The sequence below is a fragment of the Scylla paramamosain genome, chromosome 26, assembly GCF_035594125.1.
Source record: "Scylla paramamosain isolate STU-SP2022 chromosome 26, ASM3559412v1, whole genome shotgun sequence".
Taxonomy (NCBI): domain Eukaryota; kingdom Metazoa; phylum Arthropoda; class Malacostraca; order Decapoda; family Portunidae; genus Scylla; species Scylla paramamosain.
In genome coordinates, this window is record NC_087176.1 from 19,551,701 (window position 1) to 19,576,558 (window position 24,858).

At 42.6% G+C, this 24,858-nt stretch overlaps 1 protein-coding gene across 1 annotated transcript in view; it reads left to right on the forward strand.

Moving 5' to 3' along the window:
- The window catches only part of LOC135113786 (uncharacterized), a 40,917-nt gene extending 17,440 nt beyond the window's left edge, over positions 1–23,477 (forward strand). Inside the window, exons 3-6 of the mRNA XM_064029375.1 lie at positions 14,041–14,104; positions 17,870–19,942; positions 20,527–20,873; positions 22,820–23,477. Of these exons, the coding sequence (XP_063885445.1) occupies positions 17,909–19,942; positions 20,527–20,873; positions 22,820–22,904 (2,466 nt within the window). The 5' untranslated portion in view covers positions 14,041–14,104; positions 17,870–17,908 and the 3' untranslated portion in view covers positions 22,905–23,477. The remainder of the gene's footprint in view (positions 1–14,040; positions 14,105–17,869; positions 19,943–20,526; positions 20,874–22,819) is intronic.
- The last annotated feature ends 1,381 nt before the right edge of the window (positions 23,478–24,858 follow it).

Below are 24,858 nucleotides of genomic sequence, written 5' to 3' on the forward strand. Positions count from 1 at the left end.
AGATGGCGCTGCAAACATCAACAAACAGACCTGGGTAGTGCTCTAAGTTTGCCAAGATTCTGCTACCATACAGGCTTAGATCAGGCAATATATTGCCTAAAAAGCTGCACGAGAGTAGAGTGGAGCCAAGACTCAGTTATTAGAAGCCCACTGAAGAAAGCTAGCCGGTAGTTAGAAGCTACAATATAATGTGGCCGATCAACACCAGCCCTACCCCTTCTGCACCGCTGTGAAAACCGTCGCCATGATAACGGCGACGCCAAACCACTGAAGAAAACGGGATGCAAAGACTTAACGGGATACTTGTTTGTTTCTCCAAGATGGCTAGTTATGACAATGTAAACACAGTGAAGGCATTGTCTGCTACGGAGATCAATAAACTGACAGCGGCGCAGCTAAAATGTACACTGAGAACAACTGTTGCACATCAGCCTCATGAAGAGCAGCCACCGAGCTCTGAATTACTCGAAGAAATAAGAAATATTCGAGAAGATTTGGCAGCTATGAAGGAGATGAAGAAAGAAATAGAATCATTGAATACAAGACTCGATGAAGCCTACATGATTATCCACCAGCAAAACCGGTTCCTAGAATCCCTTGGCGCCAAAGAAAGGGTGCGGCACTTGGGTATAACTGGGGTCTCGGAGGATGACGATGGCCTGGGAACGACAGATGGAGAGAAGATCAAGACAGTGCTGGAAGCCGCGGGTTACGCCGGACCGATACCCACCGATGTATGGGCAACGATACGACTTGGACAGCCTGACGCACGGAGGAGTCCCCCTATTCACGTGACGCTGGAGAGTCGAGATCAACGGAGCGACATCTTGCGAGTGGCGAAGAACTTGAAGGATACAGGAAGAGACTTTGAACGAATTTGCGTGAAGAAGGACGTTCATCCGGCGACGAGGAGAGAAATGACAAGACTGAGGACCCGAGAAGATGAGGAGAAGCAGAAACCAAACAACCAGGGAGTGGAAATTACGTATGACTGGCGGCGGCGAGTATTGCTGCGTGATGGTGTTGTGACTGATAGGTATTTCATTGGCATGGAAAGAATTGGAATGGGCAATTGAAAATATGTGCTTGTAATATCTGTGGTGTGAAAAATAAGCTCCAAAGCCCTGAAGTGATAAATGTTGCTTTAGAATTTGACATGATATGGATCACTGAAATTAAGGAAACGTTAATTAGTAGCGTGCTTCGTTTTGATTTATATATGAATAAAAGTAAACAAAATAGTCGGAGAGGAGGAATTATGATGTTGGTGAAGTGTGCGTTGGTGCCATATATCACATGTGCCAACATTGCGGCAGAAGGACAAACATGGGTCGAGCTGTCCTGCTGCCCTGGGATGAGGCTTGGCGCCATGTATATCCCACCGGTCGACTCGCCCTACCACGACCCGGCGCTGCTGGGGGCGTTGTAGGGGCAGGTGACCGACTGTGACGGTGCCATAGTGGTCGCTGACTTGAACGCACGTGTGGGTTGCCTACCAAGTAGAAATATAAACGGAAAGAGATGTCAATATAATGGTGTGAAAGATCTTATAAGTAATTGCATGGGCCGGACAATACCCAACATGTGTGAAGAGAAAGAAATGGTAGTTGCTAACCATTTGAAATATGGCGGAAAGCAGCGAGGAGGGATTCTATCTTTTAGGCGTAATGATCGCTGGACATCGGAAATCGACCTGTGTTTATCGACCTGTGTTTAGTTAAGTATAGCAGTTTGAATGTCCTGAAAGACTTATGTATACGCCAAATTATGTCGTGCTCAGATCATGCTCCACTCACTCTAACAATTAACACTGACGTTTTTAAATGAGTAACGCCATCACGGCTACTTGAGCGCGCCAGTAACTTGGGTCGGACGCTCACACACAGTCCCAGCACCACTAATATCGCGACAGGCCTGCACCATGACAAAGTGGATATAGAAGCGTTCATGACAAGGATGGCGCTGTGTGAGCCGCCAACCCTGGGCGTGGTGAATGAGGAAAGTGTGCAGGACGTTGAAGAATGTCTATTTCTCCATCGTGCAGAACTCGGAAATAGGAGAAGATTCTAGGGCTAAGTGAGACGCCATCATGTTTGTCAACAGCTCTAATTCTTCCTTTCTCAGTACATTCTTACAAAACTACAAAAACTATCACACAATGAGTTTTGACTTATAAACTTATACTTAGTAAATGTAATACTTATGAACATAAATTACTAAAGTTCTTTTCCTTGTCTAAAGCCCCTTATTTAGGACTAGAAACACAGCAGCAAGAAATACTGGCACATTATAGGAACGTGACTATGTGACAGTAAACGAAAACGAGAGCTTGGCCGTCCATTTTGAGGGAGACTTAAGAAACTAGAACAACACTCATAAAATTAAGACTACTGAGGTTATTACAGATTTAACATTTTCCCCCCATAGGGGGAAATATATATGTAAATCTTACAAAAATCCTTAAACTTAAACTTAATGACACATATTACAATCTTCACTTCATCATCTTATAAGTCTAACTTAGCAGGAACCTTGATTATTTTACCAGATCTAGTCTTAGAAATCACATTATCATCACTAACAGTATCCACAGACAAACTGGTGTCCTCATCACATGAATTTCCATTAACATCAGGGTTATTATAGATCACAGGCCTACAAGAGAGATCAATGTCATCAGATCTAGTTACTTCTAAGTTATACAACCGTTGGATAGGCCTAGTAATCTCTCCCTTACTTGTTTTTAACCTTACACTTCTTACAAGTCCATCTTTACCATGAAAAATATCAGTTATAACGCCAAGAGGCCATTTCAGTCTTGGAATGTTGTCCTCCTTGATCAACACAAGATCACCCTTAGACAAACTACAATTATGAGTGAATCCTTTGACAACTTGAGGTAAATTGGTTATATAATTATTACTCCAGACCTTCCAAAAATGTTCTAGCCTCTGATTCTTCACACATTCCCTCTCAGTCAAATCCTTGGAAGCTACTATACGTGGTTCTAAATCCTGTGAGGGTTTACTGTGAGGCACGCTACCTAAGAGGAAATGTGAGGGGGTAAGATACTGAGAGGAGTCAGGATCGTCACTCACATAGGTCAAGGGTCTTGAATTGATGGATGACTCTATTTCTACTAGTATGGTTTCTAATTCAGTCTTACTTACATAATTTTGGTTCAGAGTCTTTCTTAAGGCAAGTTTAACTGACCTAATGAGTCTTTCCCACCAGCCACCCCACCAAGGAGACCGAGGGACTATAAATTTCCATTTGGGGGCTAGATGACCATATACCTTCTGTACTTCAGTTTGAGCAGCTATGAAAGTCTTTGCATTATCTGAGTACATGATAATAGGTAAGCCTCTCCTAGCAACAAATCTTCTTATAGCTAAGAGGCAGTCAGACAAGGATAGTGACTCTGTGAGTTCTAGATGAATGGCTCTTGTAACACCACAAATGAACAAGAGAACATAAAACTTGTTACTAGGATAATCAGTACAAAACAAAGGGCCAGCAAAATCTAGTCCAGTGACACTGAAAGGTGGAGCAGATGTCACCTTTTATCTTCTCACCTCGCTCCTTACCATCTAACTTTAACACAGCAAAACAATTCTCCGACTTATGCCTTTTACTACAAAAAGAGCAGAGAGAGCTTTCTTGTTTCGAAGAAGCATGGAGGGCTGCAGCTGAGTATACCTTTTCCTTAGAACCTTTACTTTCTTTCCTTTCGTCACTAATGCTTTTCTTACCCTTAAAGGCTTCAGATCTTTCCAATCTTGATATTTCTTTGTGAAGAAATTGTAACAGCCACTCCAAATCACTTTCGTCTCCATCCCCATCCCTGGCCCATTCTAGCCTCAGTTCATTGGGTAGACGAGACAGGATAATAGGGGTGAGAAACACCTCACACTGCTTCCCACTGACACCTATAGCTTCTAAACTACGAATGTGTGTTAGGATTTCATCGCGCAACTTCCATAGTTGAGCAACACTCTTTGTTCCATTTTGATTAAGGTTGACATGACCACAAAGCAAGGCCTGGACGTGTGCAAAAATAATTCTTTCTGGCTTCCCATAGCGGTCTTTTAGTAAGTCACAGGCAACTTGATAATTCTCACTGGTATGTGCCAACCCCTTGACCACACTCTTGGCATCCCCCTCCAGTAAAGACAACGGTAATTGTCTAGAGTCCTTACCGGGCCTTATTACTTGGGTAATTCTTTTACACATACCTTCACATGCACCTAAAACATCATTTTAAAGTGGGGGACAAATGCCCCCTTCCCTCTAGTCCAGCAAAATTGGGGACATGTGGGAAGGCGGGGTTTTTGGGTGGGGGAGACATAAATCAGCGAGCGATTTTCGGCCTTTCCACTGCCCCTGTCCCCCCCCAACAAGCTTGGGGACGTGTCGGGAAAGCGGGGGGTATTTAAGGGCGGGGAATGCAAAATGAGGTGAAATTAGCAAGTTGAACAAAGTCTACGGAAATTTCTCTAAACTTTTCAGTAAATATCCCTAAATGCTGAAAAAATCCCTAAATTACAAAACTAACCTTACCTTACATAACCTAACCCTGTCCCCGTTCCTAACTGGGGGGGGCTGTGCCCCCCCAGACCCCCCCCCGATTAAACTAAACATACCATAACCTAACCTATGCTAACCTGGACCCCCCCCAAGGGTACGCATGTTTCTCAAACTTTCTTACCTTAGTGTGGAGGTGGGTACAGTTCTGCTGCAGCCAGGAGAAACTGACAGAACCGCTGCTGGGCCTCCGGGAACACTTTCTTAAAGAGTACAAAGGATAAATATCCCACGAAGTGATATTGGCGGCGGCCGAAGGTGGGGATGTCGCTCCTTACGTCCCTCCACACGCGCTCGATGTTTTGGGTGGAGGCGCCAGTGTCGGGATCCACAAAATTTGTAGAGTGGTTCACTGTTGTGTGAGTATATCCCTCCAGCGACAGTGAGGAGTAGGAGGCCCAGCAGTCTGACACTATGTGTGTGCCTGGCAGAATCCACTCCTTAATGCAGGCGACGAGTGTGTCCTTTGTCCTGTTTTCTACGGGGACAATAAATAAACGTTTCGAATCACGTTCGAATCCACCAAACACCCACTGGCCGTCAATGACGCGGCCCCGGTGGTACTTTTGCTTTCCGAATTTGGCCTCGTCTATTTCAACAGTTTTGCCAGGGCCACCAAGTTTGACCGATTTTCCAACACAATAATTAACGGTCACTTCTCTGCAGAAGGAAAACCAGTCAACAATGGTCTGATGGGACACGTGGACTTGGGCCGCCACCTCCTTGTACGTTACTCTTCCCAAGCAGAACCAGTACACTAAGTGAATGATTTTGCTCGGTTGTAGCACCGAACTTCCAACAAAACTGCCCTTCCTGGCAGAAAGATTAGTCTTGCACACGCGCGCAATTACTTTTTTACCGGTTCGTCTCTTGCTTACTTTTCCGCACCGAAACCTGAATGCACTGTTCACCTTTACTTCACTTTCACACGTAGGACACTTGATCGCACTGGTTACTACTCCATGTTTACTTAGGAAATCCCACAACTTGGTGTCATCAGCCAAAATAGGAGCAAGTTCTAAAAGGGAAAGCCGACACCCCTCACAGACAGCCGCCATAGTAGGAAGTGAAGGGTTTCCCTGTGCATCCTATAATCGTGTGCATGTTCGAAAAAAGGTGTTGATTTGTTTGAATCGAGACAAAGAAACGTCTCGAATCAATTAGACAAGGTGTTGAATGCGTTTAATTTAGTACTGAATTCCGTGTGTATACACAGGATCCCAAATTGAGTGTGTATTTCAGACCGTTATAGGGTGATGACGTGCGTGGTATAAGTTGGTAAATACATTCGAGCAATAACGAATCCAATGTTTCCGCAATAAAGGATCATCGTTAGAACGGTATTGGATACGTTTTAACTATATAGAAAGATCCATACTTGGTGTTGAATGGTGTTTTTAAAAAAGTAAACATAGAATCAATCATCTATTGGTTTTGGATCAGGTGTTTGTGAGCGAGTGATGCTGCACTGGACCTGCTGATATCAGATTTAGTGGTAAGAAGAGGGATATTGATGTAAGTATGGGTGCCAGAGCCGCTATTTCACGTATAAGCGATTACTACAATGGTGAAATCACATATATAATGTGAAAATGCTCAATTTATAGTGAGAAATGGGTGATTGTGTTGTCCCCCCCAGGTTAGGTAGGTTAGGGTATGTTTAGTGTATCGGGGGGGGTGTCTGGGGGGCACAGCCCCCCCCCCAGTTAGGAACGGGGACAGGGTTAGGTTATGTTAGGTAAGGTTAGTTTTGTAATTTAGGGATTTTTTCAGCATTTAGGGATATTTACTGAAAAGTTTAGAAAAATTTCCGTAGACTTTGTTCAACTTGCTAAATTCACCTCATTTTGCATTCCCCGCCCTTAAATACCCCCCGCTTTCCCGACACGTCCCCAAGCTTGTTGGGGGGGACAGGGGCAGTGGAAAGGCCGAAAATCGCTCGCTGATTTATGTCTCCCCCACCCAAAAACCCCGCCTTCCCACATGTCCCCAATTTTGCTGGACTAGAGGGAAGGGGGCATTTGTCCCCCACTTTAAAATGATGTTTTAGGTGCATGTGAAGGTATGTGTAAAAGAATTGAAGTGAATAGACCAGTAATAAGGCCCGGTAAGGACTCTAGACAATTACCAAGGACTGCCATTGTGTGATTTCACCGCTGAACTTTGGCAGCTCCAATTTGGGTAACTTCACATTCACAGCTTCTGAGTCTTGAGATCCACTTACACTACTTGGAACTGGAGACCCACCTGGTGCTGCTGCTGCTAACTTTCTTATCTTGTCCTCAGCTAGAAGTCTAGGTTTCATACTTTCTTGTCTGAAGGCGTGAGCTTCATCTAATTCTTGGTCCAGTTCTTCAGCTTCGACTTCACCTTCTAGTTCTTCTTGTACTTCATCTAACTTGGCTAGTCTTTTGTCAAATTCTTGAATGGCGTACTCCATTTCACTAAGGGTGGGAGTGGGCTGAGCTAGCACCTCTGAGAGAGCTTGTGAGGTTCTTGTCACCCAGCCCCTACACGCCGTTCTCTTCTTCTTAAGCTTCTCCATTTCGTTGTCACTGCACAAACTTGTCTAAATCTTGAACTTAGGTACTTGCTTTCCCGTGTCTGGGAACCAAAATGAAGAATGTCTATTTCTCCATCGTGCAGAACTCGGAAATAGGAGAAGATTCTAGGGCTACGTGAGACGCCATCATGTTTGTCAACAGCTCTAATTCTTCCTTTCTCAGTACATTCTTACAAAACTACAAAAACTATCACACAATGAGTTTTGACTTATAAACTTATACTTAGTAAATGTAATCCTTATGAACATAAATTACTAAAGTTCTTTTCCTTGGCTAAAGCCCCTTATTTAGGACTAGAAACACAGCAGCAAGAAATACTGGCACATTATAGGAACGTGACTATGTGACAGTAAACGAAAACGAGAGCTTGGCCGTCCATTTTGAGGGAGACTTAAGAAACTAGAACAACACTCATAATATTAAGACTATTGAGGTTATTTCAGATTTAACAGACGTGGTTAAGGAAAGCTGCATGGAAGTTAATGGAATAGCAAAGGAGTGTAAAAAGACGAATGCCGTGTGTGAGGGAAGTGTAGACCTAAGAAGGAAAAGTCATGGAGGAAAATGAGTGTGGAAAAATTTGGAAAGCAATTAACTGGAAAGGTGAAATTAATAGTAATGAAGGCAGTACCCAGCCTACTGAGAGTCAATTTAAGATTCATTTTGAGGAATTACTGAATCCAGTGATGTAGGAAGTTGGAGAGGTAAACTCTGAGCAGGCACCAAGTATTCCCATTGTGGATGATCCTTTCACGTTTATAGAGGTGGAAACAGCTATGAGAGGGATGAATAAAAAGAAAAGTTTTGTTGGAATAAGTCCTGCCCTATTAATGAACTTACCTATGAACTGGTTGATGTTTTTTTCTTACACTGTTAATGTAATTTTTGATAGTTTGTGTTTCCCACTAGCCTGGTGCTATAGTAAGTTAACTGTATTATTTAAGTGTGATGATCGCATGCTTTGTGATAACTACAGAGGTGTTAGTATAATGGACACCCTAGATAAACTCTATGACACACTTATTAGGAATAGATTGAAAATGTGGATGGATGTGGACAATTGTCAAGCAGGAGCAATGGAGGGAAGAGGATGCCTAGAACAGATATTAACACTGAGATTATTGTGTGATTACAAGAAACTGAAGTTATATGTATTATTTATAGACTATCGTAAAGCATACGATAAAGTACCGAGGTCCAGGCTGATAGAATACTTAAAATCAATAGGATATGGAAGAAGGATGTTAAAAGCAATTTATGTTATGTATCGGTGCACACGTAACGTGCTTAAGAGTGCCACTGTGGAGTCGTCAGTGGTAGTAAGGCAAGGCTCACCTTCCAGCTGTCTAATGTTTGTGATTTACATTAACCAGATGATTCGTATGCTGAAGGAACAAATAGCAACTGACAGCTTCTTGGGCGCACTGCACGCAACATCTCGGGATATGTGCATCAGGAAACTCAGAGTTGTCATCGATTATTGCAATGATTATGGAATTGTTCTTAACGAGGACAAAATTAATTTTTTTGTTTGAAATAACACTCATTGTGATAAAGTTCCATTAAAGATCGAGGGACACGTTATCAAGAACTGTGACAGATACAAGTATTTAGGGGCCTCGTTTACCGACAGCGGTTGTATGATGGACATGGTGTCACTACACGAGGCAAATTGTCAGTCAGTCGTTAACAAATTTTCTACATTTTGTGCCTCGAACCCCGATATGCCTCAGTGTTATAAGCGACTTGTGTTTGACGCGGCTATGTTGGCTGAACTGACATACAACTACGAGACGTGGCTGACAGACGGCTGTGTGTCACTCACGAGTCAGTACAATAAACTTATGAAATGTCTCCGGGGCGTGACAAATAACACAAGCTCAATCTTATGTCATCGGGAATTAAGCCAGTTTATCATACTGTCTGTGTCGTCTGTGTCCGATGGAAAGGTTTCTTGGAGAGGAAGCTGTCTGTACTCGACAGAAGTGAACCATTTCATGTTGTATTTAGTTTATGCAGAGAAGCTAACACCCCTGGTTATAAGTTCATCCAGAGTGCCATATAGTATGATAATCATATAAATCCTCTTGACAGAATAATTAATTTAATTACCAATAAGCCAGAAGACGCAACAAAGTATCACACATATAAATCAATATTGAATTCTAGTCTTAGTGTCCATAATATTTATTCTGATGACATAATGACCCTGATTTCACATGTATGGCGTTTACTAGAATTCGACTGATGTCTCATGACTTAAATATCGAGACCGGTCGTTAGAGTCGCATCTCGCGGGACTTAAAGGTAGCCAGCCAGGCGAAGACGAACCCAAAGGGATTTTATCAGGTATACAGGACGAAGAATAAGGATACTGTAGGTCCATTAAAGGCAGCAGATGGGGAGCTGGTTAGTTCTGGGGAAGAGATTAGTAAACTTCTGAATGATTATTTTTTAACTGTCTTCACCCAGGAAAACATGCAGGATATGCCAGATAGTGAACAGGTGTTTAGAGCAGATGAGAATGAGAAGCTGACAGATATTTCCATAACTAGGGAGATAGTGGAACAGGAGATAGATAGGCTAAAAAAAAGTTCAAGTCACCAGGACCTGATGAAATATACCCCAGAGTACTTAAGGAATGTAAAGAGATTATTAGTGAGACGTTAGTTTCTGTCTTTAGGAAATCACTGGAGTCGAGTGATGTACAAGTAATGTGGAGGCAGGCTAATGTAGTACCCATCTTTAAGAAAGGAGATAAAACTTTAGCGTCTAATTATAGACCTGTCAGCTTAACTTCAGTTGTAGGTAAAATGTCAGAGTCAATAATAGCGAGGAACATTAGGGAACATTTAGACAAACATAACTTGATAAATCAGTCACAGCATGGCTTCACGAAGGGGAAGTCTTGCCTGACAAACTTGTTAAGTTTTTACAGTAAGGTGTACGAGGCAGTAGATAATGGTGATAGTTATGATATCTTATATCTGGACTTTAGTAAAGCATTTGACAAGGTAAGCCTGGTCGCTTCTTGCAGCTTCCCTTATTTCTTATGTTCTTATGTTCTTATGACTTGCGCGTGTGTCCATGTGACAGGCAGACAACACAGACTGACCAACATGTACTGCTGGAGTGCGTACTGACGAGACAGTTCAGGCAAAAATATATGATAAGCAAACAAAATTTAGACGAGTTATTTAATGAAACAGAAGACGTAAATGTTTTGTGTAGGTACGTGTATGAAGTGTTGAATAGTTATAGGACCTAAAAAGAAAACAATACTTGATTAGAACTACCTATTCCTTTAATATTGGTCAAATTGTGTTAGGCGTTATGCTGAGATATGTATTTGTGTTAGTTATAGCAATACTGCTAGTAAGTGTTTGCTAATGCTGGTTACTTTGAATCGCCTAATTCTTAAACAATACTTGAGTGAAAGTGTTGTTATTTTTGTTTGTAAATGTATGATTCTTTATTTGGACCACTGGAAAATTTTGTACCTTTCACTTTACTGTATGAATAATTTCTTTGGTCAGTAAAAGTAACTAACTGTCACGTTGGGCGGCGGGTGACCGGACCCTCGCACTCGACACAGGAGGTAGTTGAGTTCGTACATTTGCACGGCAGCACACATTATCCTTTATGTGTCGACACGCACTCGCTAAATGTGTTCACAAGTACAATAATCCCACTAGGGCGAGCCAAAAACTAAAAAATAAGAGTTGAAAACTGAAAAAAAACCGAGGTCACTAGCAATAGGGGGCGGGGAAGGCAGGAAGGCCAACATGCTGGTTGAGTCTGCTCTAGAGCGCCTAAGGTCACACGTCCTTCCCGTGTGTGTGTGTGTGTGTTTGTGTGTGTGTGTGTTATAACAAGACAAGTAGCATTAAAAAGCGCAAAATTTACCGACAAGCATTGCACGACAACATTACTGCGGTGATTAAAAGTACTCCTGTAAAATGCTACGTGGCATCATACAAGCCAGCAAGGAGGGCAGCGAGGCCCAGCGACCTTGAAAACAGCTGAGTGACTGACAAAAGGCAGAGAGAGAGAGAGAGAGAGAGAGAGAGAGAGAGAGAGAGAGAGAGAGAGAGAGAGAGAGAGAGAGAGAGAGAGAGTAGTGCACTGTAAATTTTTTTGTTTGTTATTTCCGTGAATAAATTACGTTGTCCATGAATAGTATTTTTATCCGTAATCCTACACACACACACATACACACACACTAATAACAATAAAAATAATAAAAAAAATATGAATCAAGGAAAGATGGTAAACCGGACACGGAGGGTTGCAAGGAAGTAGTAGTTGTAGTAGTAGTAGTAGTAGTACTACAACTAGTAGTAGTAGTAGTAGTAGTAGTAGTCGGAATAGTAATTATAGTAGTAGTAGTAATAGTAGTAGTATTCATAACAGTACTAAAAGTAGTCGTAATAATAATAGTCGTGGTAATACTAGTAGAAGTAGTAGTAGTAACAGTAATCGTAATAATAGTAGTAGTAGTAGTAGTAGTAGTAGTAGTAGTAGTAGTAGTAATAGTAGAGCTAATATTAGTATTAGTAGCAGTATTAGAAGTAGGAGTATTAGTATTAGTAGTAGTAGTAACAGTAACAGAAGTAAGCATAGTAGCAGTAGTAATTGTAGTAGTAGTAGTAGTAGTAGTAGTAGTAGTAGTAGTAGTAGTAGTAGTAGTAGTAGTAGTAGTAGAGCTAATATTAGTATTAGTAGCAGTAGTAGAAGTAGAACGAGTTTTAGTATTAGTAGTATTAGTAACAGTAACAGAAGTAAGCATAGTAGCAATAGTAATTGTAGTAGTAGTAGTAGTAGTAGTAGTAGTGGTAGTAGTAGTAGTAGTAGTACTAGTAGTAGTAGCAGCAGTAGTAGTAGTAATGGTAGTAGCAGCAGTAGTAGTATTAGTAGTAACAGAATTGTAGTAGTAGTAGTAGTAGTAGTAGTAGTAGTAGTAGTAGTAGTAGTAGTAGTAATAGTAGCAGTAGTAGTAGTAGCGGCAGTAGTAGCAGTAGTAGTAGTAGTAGTAGTAGTAGTAGCAGCATTTAGGAAGAACGAGTGTGAGGTGCGGTTCACACCAGCCAGTCACTGTCACCGCTGTCTGTGACGTCATTCGTGGGAGGGAAGGGGCGAGGAGAGCACCTCGTGTGTGGATGGCGGAAAGGGGAAAGGAGCGTGAGGCAGGTGGAGGCCAGAAGGAGTGGATCGTGGGTGGGGGGCGGGAAAGGGCGGCTGGCAGGTGGGGAGCGAGGAGTGGGTTCCTGGTAGGGGCCTGGCAGGAGTGGGTGGCGAATGGGGTTTAGGAAGGAGTGGGTTGAGGGTAAGAGAGCAAAGTAGTGGGAGGGGATAAGGGCAGGAAGGCGTGCTGGCAGGTAGTGGCCGTGAAGGGGCTGCTGGCTATTGGGCGGCCAGAAGCTGATGTTGGCGGAAGTGGGAAGGAGTGGCTGGCGGGTGGTGGGGAGAGAGGTGGCGGGGGAAGGAGGCGTCTCGGACTGACGCAACAAGATGGCGTCTGTCTGAGAAGGTGGCAAGTGTAGTTTCCCGGGCAAGGTCATGATGGGACTAACAAAACACCAGCAGGTCTTTCTGTACACTACATGCACATGTACACAACACGCGTGTGGCTGTACACTCGGCGGCTACTCAACACACCTGGTACACTACTGGTAGCACACTTCGGGGAGGGCTTGGCCAATCCTGGTTATCTTGACCACCACTAAGTCTTTGAGGAGGAACACAATACGATACACACTCGCACCACACAAGATACGCCGCCACACTGGCTGCAGACTGAGCGGCGTCCCTTTGGCTCAGTGTTTCCAGGCCGTTCGGTACTTGAGTGATACACAAAGGTCTACTTAATATACAGGGACTTGTTCAACCAACGAACACACTCATATCCAAAAAAAAAAATAAAATAAAATAAATAAATAAAAAAATAAAGTAAATAAAATAAAACAAATAAATAAAAAAAAATAATTAGATTATACTAAATTTTTTTAATTACTATTGCTTCTACTCTTACTACTACTATTACTACTACTACTACTACTACTACTACTACTACTACTACTACTACTACTACTGTGTGTGTGTGTGTGTGTGTGTGTGTGATATTACTGATAGCAATCATAGTAACAATATAACAAGAAGAACTACTACTACTACTATTATTACTACTATTACTACTACTACTATTACTAATATAAATACTACCACTACTGCAGCTGTTTTTGGAATAATTCTTAAGGTATTAATATTAATATTCACATAGTAGTAGCTGCAGCAGTAGAGGTAGTAGTAGTAGTAGTAGTAGTAGTAGTAGTAGTAGTAGTAGGGGTAGTAGTAGTAGTAGTAGTAGTAGTAGTAGTAATGATAAATCGTGAATACTACCTCTACCACTACTAGTACTACTACTACTACTACTACTACTACTACTACTATTACTACTAAACAGGCATGCTAATGAAGGTCGTGAACAGTTCCATCTGGTACAAACTTAGCTGTGATGTGGATCCCTGGTGGATCTCTGTCAAAGTGTCTTCTGAATTGTCTTTGCATTTCTTTGACATTTTCGTGCCTCCAGTAACACTTTATGACATGTTCTTTCTTCAAAGTTTAGTCTTACTTCTGCCATTATTATTTTGGCCAACTGCTTCTGAAAAAAATAAATAAATAAATAAAGCATTCAGTGAATTATAGCGAGTCAAACTGTGAGTATATTTTAGGATGACTCTCTCTCTCTCTCTCTCTCTCTCTCTCTCTCTCTCTCTCTCTCTCTCTGTTTATACAGATAGATACAGATAAATAGATGTACACAGGTACAGACTTATGCTTGTGGAGTATAAATGTAAGAGCATGAAGCACAGTGTGTCTCTCCCCACAGGCACCTCCCGCCTCGCGCCTTCCTTCCTCCCGTCTCCCGGAGTGTACACACCTGCACTCTTGAGGTAAGTACACTTACTCTTTTCTTTCCTGGTAATTGTTTTCACTGTGTTTTCTATTGCACACACTCAGAGAGTAGAAAATTACCCACTAACGAGGCAAGACTATATACCACAAAGACTGGACACAATCTGTCTATCTACCTGTCTGTCTGACTGTCTGTCTGTCTGTCTCTCTGTATGTCTTTTTTTTTTTATGTAGGAGTGACACTGGCCAAGGGCAACAAAAATCCAATAAAAAAATATGCCCACTGAAATGCCAGTCCCGTAAAAGGGGCAAAGCAGTGGTCAAAAATTGATGAATAAGTGTCTTGAAACCTCCTTATTGAAGGAATTCAAGTCATAGGAAGGTGGAAATACAGAAGAAGTCAGGGAGTTGCAGAGTTTACCAGAGAAAGGGATGAATGATTGAGAATACTGGTTAACTCTTGTGTTAGAGAGGTGGACAGAATAGGGGTGAGAGAAAGAAAAAAGTCTTGTGCAGCGAGGCCACGGAAGGAGGGGAGGCATGCAGTTAGCAAGATTACAAGAGCAGTTCGCATGAAAATAGCGGTAAAAGACAGCTAGATATGCAACATTGCGGCGGTGAGAGAGAGGCTGGCAGTCAGTTAGAGGAGAGGAGTCGATGAGACGAAAAGCTTTTGATTCCACCCTGTCTAGAAGAGCAGTATGAGTGGAACCCCCCCAGACATGTGAAGCATACTCCATACATGGACGGATAAGTCCCTTGTACAGAGTTAGCAGCTGTGGGGGGGGGGTGAGAAAAATTGACAGAGACGTCTCAAAACACCTAACTTGATAGAAGCTGTTTTAGCTAGAGATGAGATGTAAAGTTTCCAGTTCAGATTATAAGTAAAGGACAGACCGAGGATGTTCAATGTAGAAGAGGGGGACAGTTAAGTGTCATTGAAGAAGAGGGGATAGTTGTCTGGAAGGTTGTGTCGAGTTGATAGATGGAGGAGTTGAGCTTTTGAGGCATTGAACAATACCAAGTTTGCTCTGCCCCAATCAGAAATTTGAGAAAATCAGAAGTCAAGCGTTCTGTGGCTTCCCTGCGTGATATGTTAACCTCCTGAAGGGCTGGACGTCTATGAAAAGACGTGGAAAAGTGCAGGCTGGTATCATCAGCATAGGAGTGGAAAGGACAAGAAGTTTGGTTTAGAAGATCATTAATGAGTAATAAGAAGAGAGTGGGTGACAGGACAGAACCCTGAGGAACACCACTGTTAATAGATTTAGGAGAAGAACAGTGACCGTCTACCACAGCAACAATAGAACGGTCAGAAAGGAAACTTAAGATGAAGTTACAGAGAGAAGGATAGAAGCCGTAGGAAGGTAGTTTGGAAATCAAAGCTTTGTGCCAGACTCTATCAAAAGCTTTTGATATGTCCAAGGCAACAGCAAAAGTTTCACCAAAATCTCTAAAAGAGGATGACCAAGACTCAGTAAGGAAAGCCAGAAGATCACCAGTAGAGTGGCCTTGACGGAACCCATACTGGCGATCAGATAGAAGGTTGTGAAGTGATAGATGTTTAAGAATTTTCCTGTTGAGGATAGATTCAAAAACTTTAGATAGGCAGGAAATTAAAGCAATAGGACGGTAGTTTGAGGGATTAGAACGGTCACCCTTTTTAGGAACAGGTTGAATGTAGGCAAACTTGCAACAAGAAGGAAAGGTAGATGTTGACAGACAGAGCTGAAAGAGTTTGACTAAGCAAGGTGCAAGCACGAAGGCACAGTTTCAGAGAACAATAGGAGGAACCCCATCAGGTCCATAAGCCTTCCGAGGGTTTAGGCCAGCAAGGGCATGGAAAACATCATTGCGAAGAATTTTAATACGTGGCATGAAGTAGTCAGAGGATGGAGGAGAGGGAGGAACAAGCCCAGAATCGTCCAAGGTAGAGTTTTTAGCAAAGGTCTGAGCAAAGAGTTCAGCTTTAGAAATAGATGTGATAGCAGTGGTGCCATCTGGTTGAAATAGAGGAGGGAAAGAAGAAGAAGCAAAGTTATTGGAGATATTTTTGGCTAGATGCCAGAAGTCACGAGGGGAGTTAGATCTTGAAAGGTTTTGACATCCAAATCTGTCCGCCTGTCTATATCCTCACCGGAACAGAGGGCGGAGCTTCAGGTTCCGGAAGCTCTCTGTAGAATTGATTTTTGGGTTTTGTCGAGTTGATTACCGTTTGAGAAATGGGTGGGTTTTGGAGCCTTTTGTGTGAAACATCTATATACTTAATAGGAAGGCAAATATTGAACATGTCATGTACTTTATCGAGGAGTCTTTTCAAGCTTGATTCCACATCCTGTGAAACGAGGGGAGACCACTCCACTGTGTACTGGTGGGCATCTTTTCCGCCAAAGAAATCATTGCGAAAAAAGCATACGGTCCACGCACGCACGCACACACGCACGCACGCGCGCGCGCGCGCACACACACACACACACACACACACACACACACACACACACACACACACACACACACACACACACACACACACGTTTAAATGTCTCTCAAACAGCTGGCATTTTAAAAAGAATTGTGGGTAATGTAACAACTGAAACAGTGAGTGACACGCAGTGTACTTCTCGCTGCCCACATCTCATGCACTGCCTTCCTACATGGGCATCTACATGGCCGTCTTTTTAACCAAAGCAACAGGACGGCAAAATAAAATTCTTCGCTGTACATTTTCCGTAAAGAGGTTTGAGTCTGCATCCAAAGCTTTCTCAGCCTTCAGTATTTGCAGGTTTCCCTTCATTCATAAGTACTTCACATTATTATTAATACATCAAAATCTTGGACATAATGCAATATTCAAATTGGCAGAAAATGTTTCTCACACGAGAAGTAACAACGTTAACCTTATTTGTGCGTTACTGACAACAATATTATTCACAGTGTGAGAAGTTGGACCAAAACTGTTGTGAACAGTTTGCCTCTTGATAGACAAAGTTCTTCTTACAACTGATAAAAGGTTCAAACAAACAACAGGTTAAAAATTAACCACTTCATCAACAAAAGCTGTGATTTTGATGCTATTTATTGCAATCATCGCATTTGTTGTTGCTATCATTATTACTTTTATTATTATTATTATTATTATTATTATTATTATTATTATTATTATTAAATTGATGTTATTGCTGTTGTTGTTGTTGTTGTTGTTTATTGTTATTGTTATTGCTCTAGTTACCAGTATTAGTTATTAATTATGTTTATTAATGCTATAGTTACTATTATTTCTGTTACTAATAATATTGTAATTGGTATTTTTATTGTTGTTGTTGTTGTTGCTGTTGTTGTTGTTGTTGTTGTTGTTGTTATCACTATCCTTGTTGTTATTGTTATTACCATCATTATTGTATTATTATTTAAGTTAGTGTGAGACACTTGTATTAGTGTTTATCTTTTCTGTAGCGGCGAGGTACTGTCGCTGTACAGTACAGTTCATTATGTTGTTGTACATTATAATTTGTTTGCACTCCTGCCCTCTGCTCTACTGTACAATACACTGTCAGAGAGCCTCGGCTCACTGACTGTGTATTGTATGTACACCTTAAAATACTTTGTATTGTGCTCACCAATGCAGGTTTGCTTACCTGCTTATTTACTTAATTACTTACTTACTTACTTACTTACTTACTTGCACACACACACACACACACACACACACACACACACACACACCGTCAAGTCTTGCCTCGTGTTGTCTTGTCAAATGCTTGTCTTGTCCTGCTATGCTCCTCACTCGGGAAATTTCTTTGCAGGCTGCTGGCGAGAGGAACTGTCGTCCCAAGCCCTCCACCATGGCCGCCGCTCCAACAGTACATGTCCATCGCATTAAGCTTATCTGTCTCATGGAGAACGCAGGCAAGGACGTCTTGACCTTTGTGTTGAAGCGCGGCGCGCTGAACGCCCCCGCCACGCCGCCGGGCCAGTCCCTCACTGACTACCTTGATAACCTCCCTCAAGGCTCGACAGCCAACTATGGCAGGATGAATAACAAACAAAAGAAAGCAGCACTGAGCAACACCGACCGCCGCCAAGCACAACGCTTCCCTCTATGGGACAACTTTGATGTAAGTTTATTGCACAAAACAATAAAGCTGACGTGCCAAGGCGTGGCGAGAGATGGCGATCCCGAATGGCGGAATCAGAACACCCTGGAAGGATTGGTAACGAAAATCAAGGATGAGCGGAATGAACTCTTTCATGAAGTGAAAGATTTCAGCGAGGCAGAGTACCAGCACAAAGTCAACGAGTTAGAACACCTCTTTATCCGAGTCCTCGCCGCAGCCAAGACCAAATACTGCATTCCTGACGCAGAGGTGACACCCGTGCAGGACAACGCCCGGCAGGTCACTGATACCTTCAGAAATATGGGATTAGAGGAAGCAATTTTAAGATATAAATTAAGTAACATGTGTCAATTATTCATAAGCATGAGTCAGACCCACCTCAAAGCATTCTATGATCGCGTGCAAACCTTTGATCCTCTGTCCTTCCTTACCAACTCACCAAAACACCTACATCACATCCAGGACATTTTCTGCAAGATGTCCCTCGTGGAAGGAAGAGGACACCTCCAACAGAGGCGAGACATCGACACTTGCGACGTGCTGACGGTGACGCGCCGCGCGGGACAGAATCCACAGCCGTCCACATCCTCATCGGCCACGCCGCCCACGCACGACGCCAAGCCACAGCTCATCCTGATCAGGGGCGTGGCAGGAAGCGGCAAAACGACCCTGCTCACCTTCCTTGTCTCAGAGTGGCTTCAAGAGCCCTGCGCCTGCACCATCAAACACCTGGACGAGTACGACATCGTGGTGCGTGTCTTGTGCCGCGATGATGAAGGCCCATCTCTCCAGAACTTCCTCAAAGTGATCCTCCCAAACCACTTTGCTGTGATGGACGAACACCTCATCCCCCTCCTACAACAATGCAAGGTTCTCTTCCTGATTGACGGCCTGGACGAACTGTCGCCAGGCACTCCATCACACAGCCTTGTGAAGGACATCATCAACATATCGAAATACTCGCCAGACTTCACACTCGTCTGCACATCGCGGCCCGAAACAGTGCAAGACTTCTTGGCCAAAGTACCTGATGGTTATGAGGTGTGGGACATGGAGATGAGAAGTGTTAGCCATGAACAAAGAATTCATTTTGTCATGAAGCATTACAACAGCTTCCCAGACAAGGGGGTCAAAGACCCTGAGAGGCTTGAGTACCTCATGAAACACATTGGCTGGAAGGATTACCTCGGCCTGCCCTTGAACCTGCATTTTATTGCATGGTTGTTTTATTTCAATGTAGACAACATCAAGATCACCACCACCCAGACCAGCCTGTACGTCACCATACGAGACTGGTGCATACAAAAACTGCAGGCCAGACTCACAGGTCATCCACAAGACATAAAGACCCGCGAGGTGCTCATTTCTATGGTTCTACAAGATATATACGACACATCATTGCAAGCTCTTCTTCAAGACCGACTCACTCTGTCAAAACAGGAAGAGCAGAAGCTGATCTGTTGCTGCTTTGGAAAAGGATTACCCAGCAAGGAAGTCATCCCAGCGTTTTTCAGTCTTCAAGACACGAGTGACAGGCTGGGGCATCATCAGAAGTATGCAGCCCCACACAAGAGCCTACAGGAATTCTACGGTGCATCAGCAATCGTCCACAAGCTGGTGGAGGACTCACACTCAGCAAACATACGACGCATGCTTCACGACCCGCCGCCAGAACAGCTCCGGAACTTGAGGAACCTGCTGCTGCACGTGGCAGGTCTCCTCTGCCACCCTAACACACCACTTTGTGCTGCAGCCATACAAGTAAGTTGACTATTTATCCTCTTTTCCTCATATTTGATCCTTCCATAGCTGTCTCAGGGGAACCTGCACCACTGTCAACCTCAATTTTGATCCTTACTAGTCATTAGCAAAAAAAAAAATACAAGAAATTATTGTAGTGACTACACGCACAGGAGGTGAAGGTGGTGGTAGTGGTGGTGGTGGTGGTGGTGGTGAAGGTGGTGGTGGTAGTGGTGGTGGTGGTGGTGGTGGTGGTGGTGGTGATACTAATCCTAGTAACTCTACACACACAGGAGGTGGTGGTGGTGGTGGTGGTGGTGGTGGTACTAATCCTAGTAACTCTACACACATAGGAGGTGGTGATGGTGGTGGTGGTGGTGGATGTGGTACTAATCCTAGTAACTCTACACACTCAGGAGGTGGTGGTGGTGGTGGTGGTGGTGGTGGTGGTGGCGGTGGTACTAATCCTAGTAACTCTACACACACAGGTGGTGGTGGTGGTGGTGGTGGTGGTGGTACTAATCCTAGTAACTCTACACACACGGGAGGTGGTGTTGGTGTTGGTGGTGGTGGTGGTACTAATCCTGGTAACTCTACACACACAGGAGGTGGTGGACTTGCTGGCGGAGACTGGTGTGGAAAGGTGTGATGATTGGCTGTCCATGCTGGAGGACACTGAGGTGAACAGGACTGCCTTGGATTGTGTTGTCAGACACATTACAAGTGATAAGAGGGAGATGGTAATAATAACAGACAGCACCATCACCAGTGCCAGGGCCCTCCTCCCCCTCATCCCCTCCAAGGTGGTACGGATACAGCTAAGCAGGAAGGAATCAGACGTGCAGGGGCTCATCTTTGAACACCACAAATACATTGATCTGTCCCTGCACCACCAATACAGGCATCCAGACCAAGCCACTCTCTGTGACTCCTTGCTGCGTGCCATGCCCAGGTGGGTCTGTCTGTGTGTGTGTTTGTTTGTTTGTTTAGTTAGTTAGTACCTGCACACACACACACACACACACACACACACACACACACACACACCGTTATCATTATCACAGTCATTCTTTTCACAAGTATTATCATAATTACTACAATTAACATTGTCATGACCATCACTGCCACCATCACAACAGTCATTAATGCATTATTGTTGTCACCATCAACAAAACTGAAGTAAAGCCTAACCATTCACTAACAACTACAACTGTGGTGAAATAACCCTCTGGAATGTTTGTTACCTTTGTCTGTAGCACAGAATGTGACCGTGACTGTCAGGACGGTGAAGATGATGATAGTGATGACGATAGTGATGATGATGGTGGTGGTGGTGGTGGTGGTGGTGGCGGTGATTATGATGGTGGGGGTGGTGGTGGTGGTGGCGGTGATTATGATGGTGGGGGTGATGGTAGTGGTGATGATTAGGCTTAGGATAACATGCACTCAGAATGAGGTAAATCTGCATGCAAACATGCACCTGAAAAAGGTAAAATAAGCACTGAAACAAGCACTCATTTCCTAACAAAGGTATGATTAATAATAATAGGCTAATACTTTTAGCTTAGTGGAATTGATAATAACATGAGTTTTCTGCAGTGATTTACCACAAAGACTTACTTTTTTGTAAAAGTCGTGGCTGACATGAAAAGAAAAGAGGCAGACAAGTTTTTGGTGTACAAAGTAGTAATACACCTCCTTACACCGCATTAACCGAGTGTAGGACTGCCGCTTATCAAGTGTGTAGCCTGATCCTGTTCAAAACATGTCTTTCAATTACTCATTATGACACTTACAAGAAATTATAATTGAAAATACTATTACATATAGAATACTCTTCATAAACACCTAACAACTCAGAAATATGCCGCACTAGGGAAAAAAGTTACAAATATGCACTTTGTTTAAATGTGGTCAAAACATCCATTTGCTTGTGCACACATGCAAGGGTATAACTGTCCTAAGGCTGGTGATGATGGTGAACGTGTTAGTGATGGTGATGGTGATGGTGGTGCTGAGGGTGACGGTGGTGGTGGTGACGGTGCTGGTGGTGGTGGTGGTGGTGGTGGTGATGATGATAAAGGTGGTGATGGAGACGATGACAAGGCAAAGAGTAAGAGGAAGCGGGAGGAATACAAAGGAATACAAAGGAAAGCCAAACAGCAACAGACCTTTTGGTCCTTGCAAGGCTGTTTGGTAACTACTTCTAATTAGCTACAGGGAAGAGAGACAGGACAGCATAGCAGAAGGCTCCTCCCCACCCACCACTCCCTCCAGCTTGCGCTGGCATGGAAATAGTTGGGAAAAGTATCATGCAGTATGGAAAAACTGACATGGAAATTTTCATAGGAAAGGATGAAAGAAAGTTCTACTATTCACCCTACGGTGAACTCTATACGCCTATCTGAAAGTTAATACAAGTTATATTAAAACTGGTGTCTGTAGAATAAGAGTTTATTTATAAATTTAGTAATTATTCGAACAAGAAGAGAGCTTGTTGGGGATTTGCTTTTAAATATTTGTCTATTTTATTTTTGAATGATTCAATAGTATTGCTGTTCACAATTTCTGCAGGAAGTTTATTCCATATATTTACTATACGATTAAAGAAAAAATGTTTTGCCTTGTGGGATTTAAAACGTTTGGATATAATCTTGAGTCCATTATTTCTTGTTAGGTTAGAATGATCAATGGTAAAATATTTATGTGCATCAATGTTACTATATCCTTTGAAAATTTTTAACACTCCAATTAGGTCTCCTCTTATCCTGCGCTTTGTTAAACTAAATAGGTTTAGTTCTTCCAGTCGTTCTTCATACGGCTTATTGCGCAATCTTGGAATCATCTTTGTGACTCTGCGCTGTATCTTTTCTAGTTTTTCAATGTCTTTTTTTGTAGTATGGGGACCAGAACTGTACACAGTATTCTAGATGAGGGCGCACCAGTGAGTTATATAAGGCAAGTAAAACCTTTTCTGATTTAAATTCAAAGGTTCTTCCAATGAACCCTACTAATTTATTTGCCGTCTTTACTGTTTCTGTACAGTGTTGATTCGGCTTTAGGTCGTTTGACACAACGACACCAAGATCTTTTTCTTTATCAACACTTGACAGTGGCATGTTATTCATTACATATCTCGCCTGAACATTGTTGCTTCCGATATGTAGAACTTTGCACTTTTCTATATTAAATCTCATCTGCCATTTTTCTGCCCAGCTTGTTAGTTTATTGAGGTCACACTGCAGTTCCTGCCATTGTGACAGACGTTACTCTACTTGTTATTTTGGTGTCGTGTGCAAATATACTTATTTTGCAGTTTATCCCTTCATCAATATCATTTATGTACATTATAAAGAGTACTGGTCCTAATACAGAGCCTTGAGGAACGCCGCTATTTACCTTATGCCACTCTGACTCTTTTCCATTAATCACAACACGCTGTTTTCTGTCAGAGAGCCAGTCTCTCAGCCGTTTCAGGGTGTTTCCAGCAATGCCGTGAGCTTTTACTTTACTGATGAGTCTCCTATGGGGAACAGTGTCGAAAGCTTTCTAGAAATCAAGGTAGATAATATCAAGTTGTGCACACAGAAGAAAATAGGAGAAATAGGAGGAGGAGGAGGAGGAGGAGGAGGAGGAGGAGGAGGAGGAGGAGGAGGAGGAGAAAAAGGAGGAGGAGGAGGAAAAGGAGGAGGAAGAAGAGAAGGAGGAGGTGAAAAAAGGGGAGGAGAAGGAATAAGAGGATGAATATAAAGAACTGTAAGAGTAGAAAAAAAAAAAAAAGAGAAGGAGAATGAGGAGGAGGAGGAGGAGGAAGAATATAAATAAAGGAATATAAAGGAATATAAAGGAAGGCCAAACAGCAACTGTTTGGTAACTACTTCTAACTAGCTACAGGAAAGAGAGACAGGACAGCATAGCAGAAGGCTCCTCCCCACCCACCACTCCCTCCAGCTTGCGCTGGCATGGAAATAGTTGGGAAAAGTACCATGCAGTATGGAAAAACCGACGTGGAAATTTTCATAGGAAAGGATGAAAGGAAGTTCTACTATTCACCCTACGGTGAACTCTATACGCCTATCTGAAAGTTAATACAAGTTATATTAAAATTGGTGTCTGTAGAATAAGAGTTTATTAGTGAATTTAGTAATTATTCGGACAAGAAGAGAGCTTGTTGGGGATTTGCTTTTAAATATTTGTCTATTTTATTTTTGAATGATTCATTAGTATTGCTGTTCACAATTTCTGCAGGAAGTTTATTCCATATATTTACTATACGATTAAAGAAAAAATGTTTTGCCTCGTGGGATTTAAAACGTTTGGGTATAATTTTTAATCCATTATTTCTTGTTAGGTAAGGATGATCAATGGTAAAATATTTATGTGCATCAATGTTACTATATTCTCTGAAAATTTTGAACACTTCAATTAGGTCTCCTCTTATCCTGCACTTTGTTAAACTAAATAGGAGGAGGAGGAATACAAAGGAATACAAAGGAAAGAACAGACAGCAACAGCCCCACTGGGCCTAACGAGGCTGTCTGTGTGTCTATTCTACCACTACCACTACAGATTCTAAGAGTTAGAGGATGGAGGACACTAGAGATCAAGGAAGGAAAAACAGAAGAGTATAGGGAGGAGGAAAGGCTAAGATGTGATAGGAAAGGATGAAAGAGAAATTATACTATTCACTTCAACTTCAATTAGGTCTCCTCTTATCCTGCACTTTGTTAAACTAAATAGGAGGAGGAGGAATACAAAGGAATACAAAGGAAAGAACAGACAGCAACAGCCCCACTGGGCCTAACGAGGCTGTCTGTGTGTCTATTCTACCACTACCACTACAGATTCTAAGAGTTAGAGGATGGAGGACACTAGAGATCAAGGAAGGAAAAACAGAAGAGTATAGGGAGGAGGAAAGGCTAAGATGTGATAGGAAA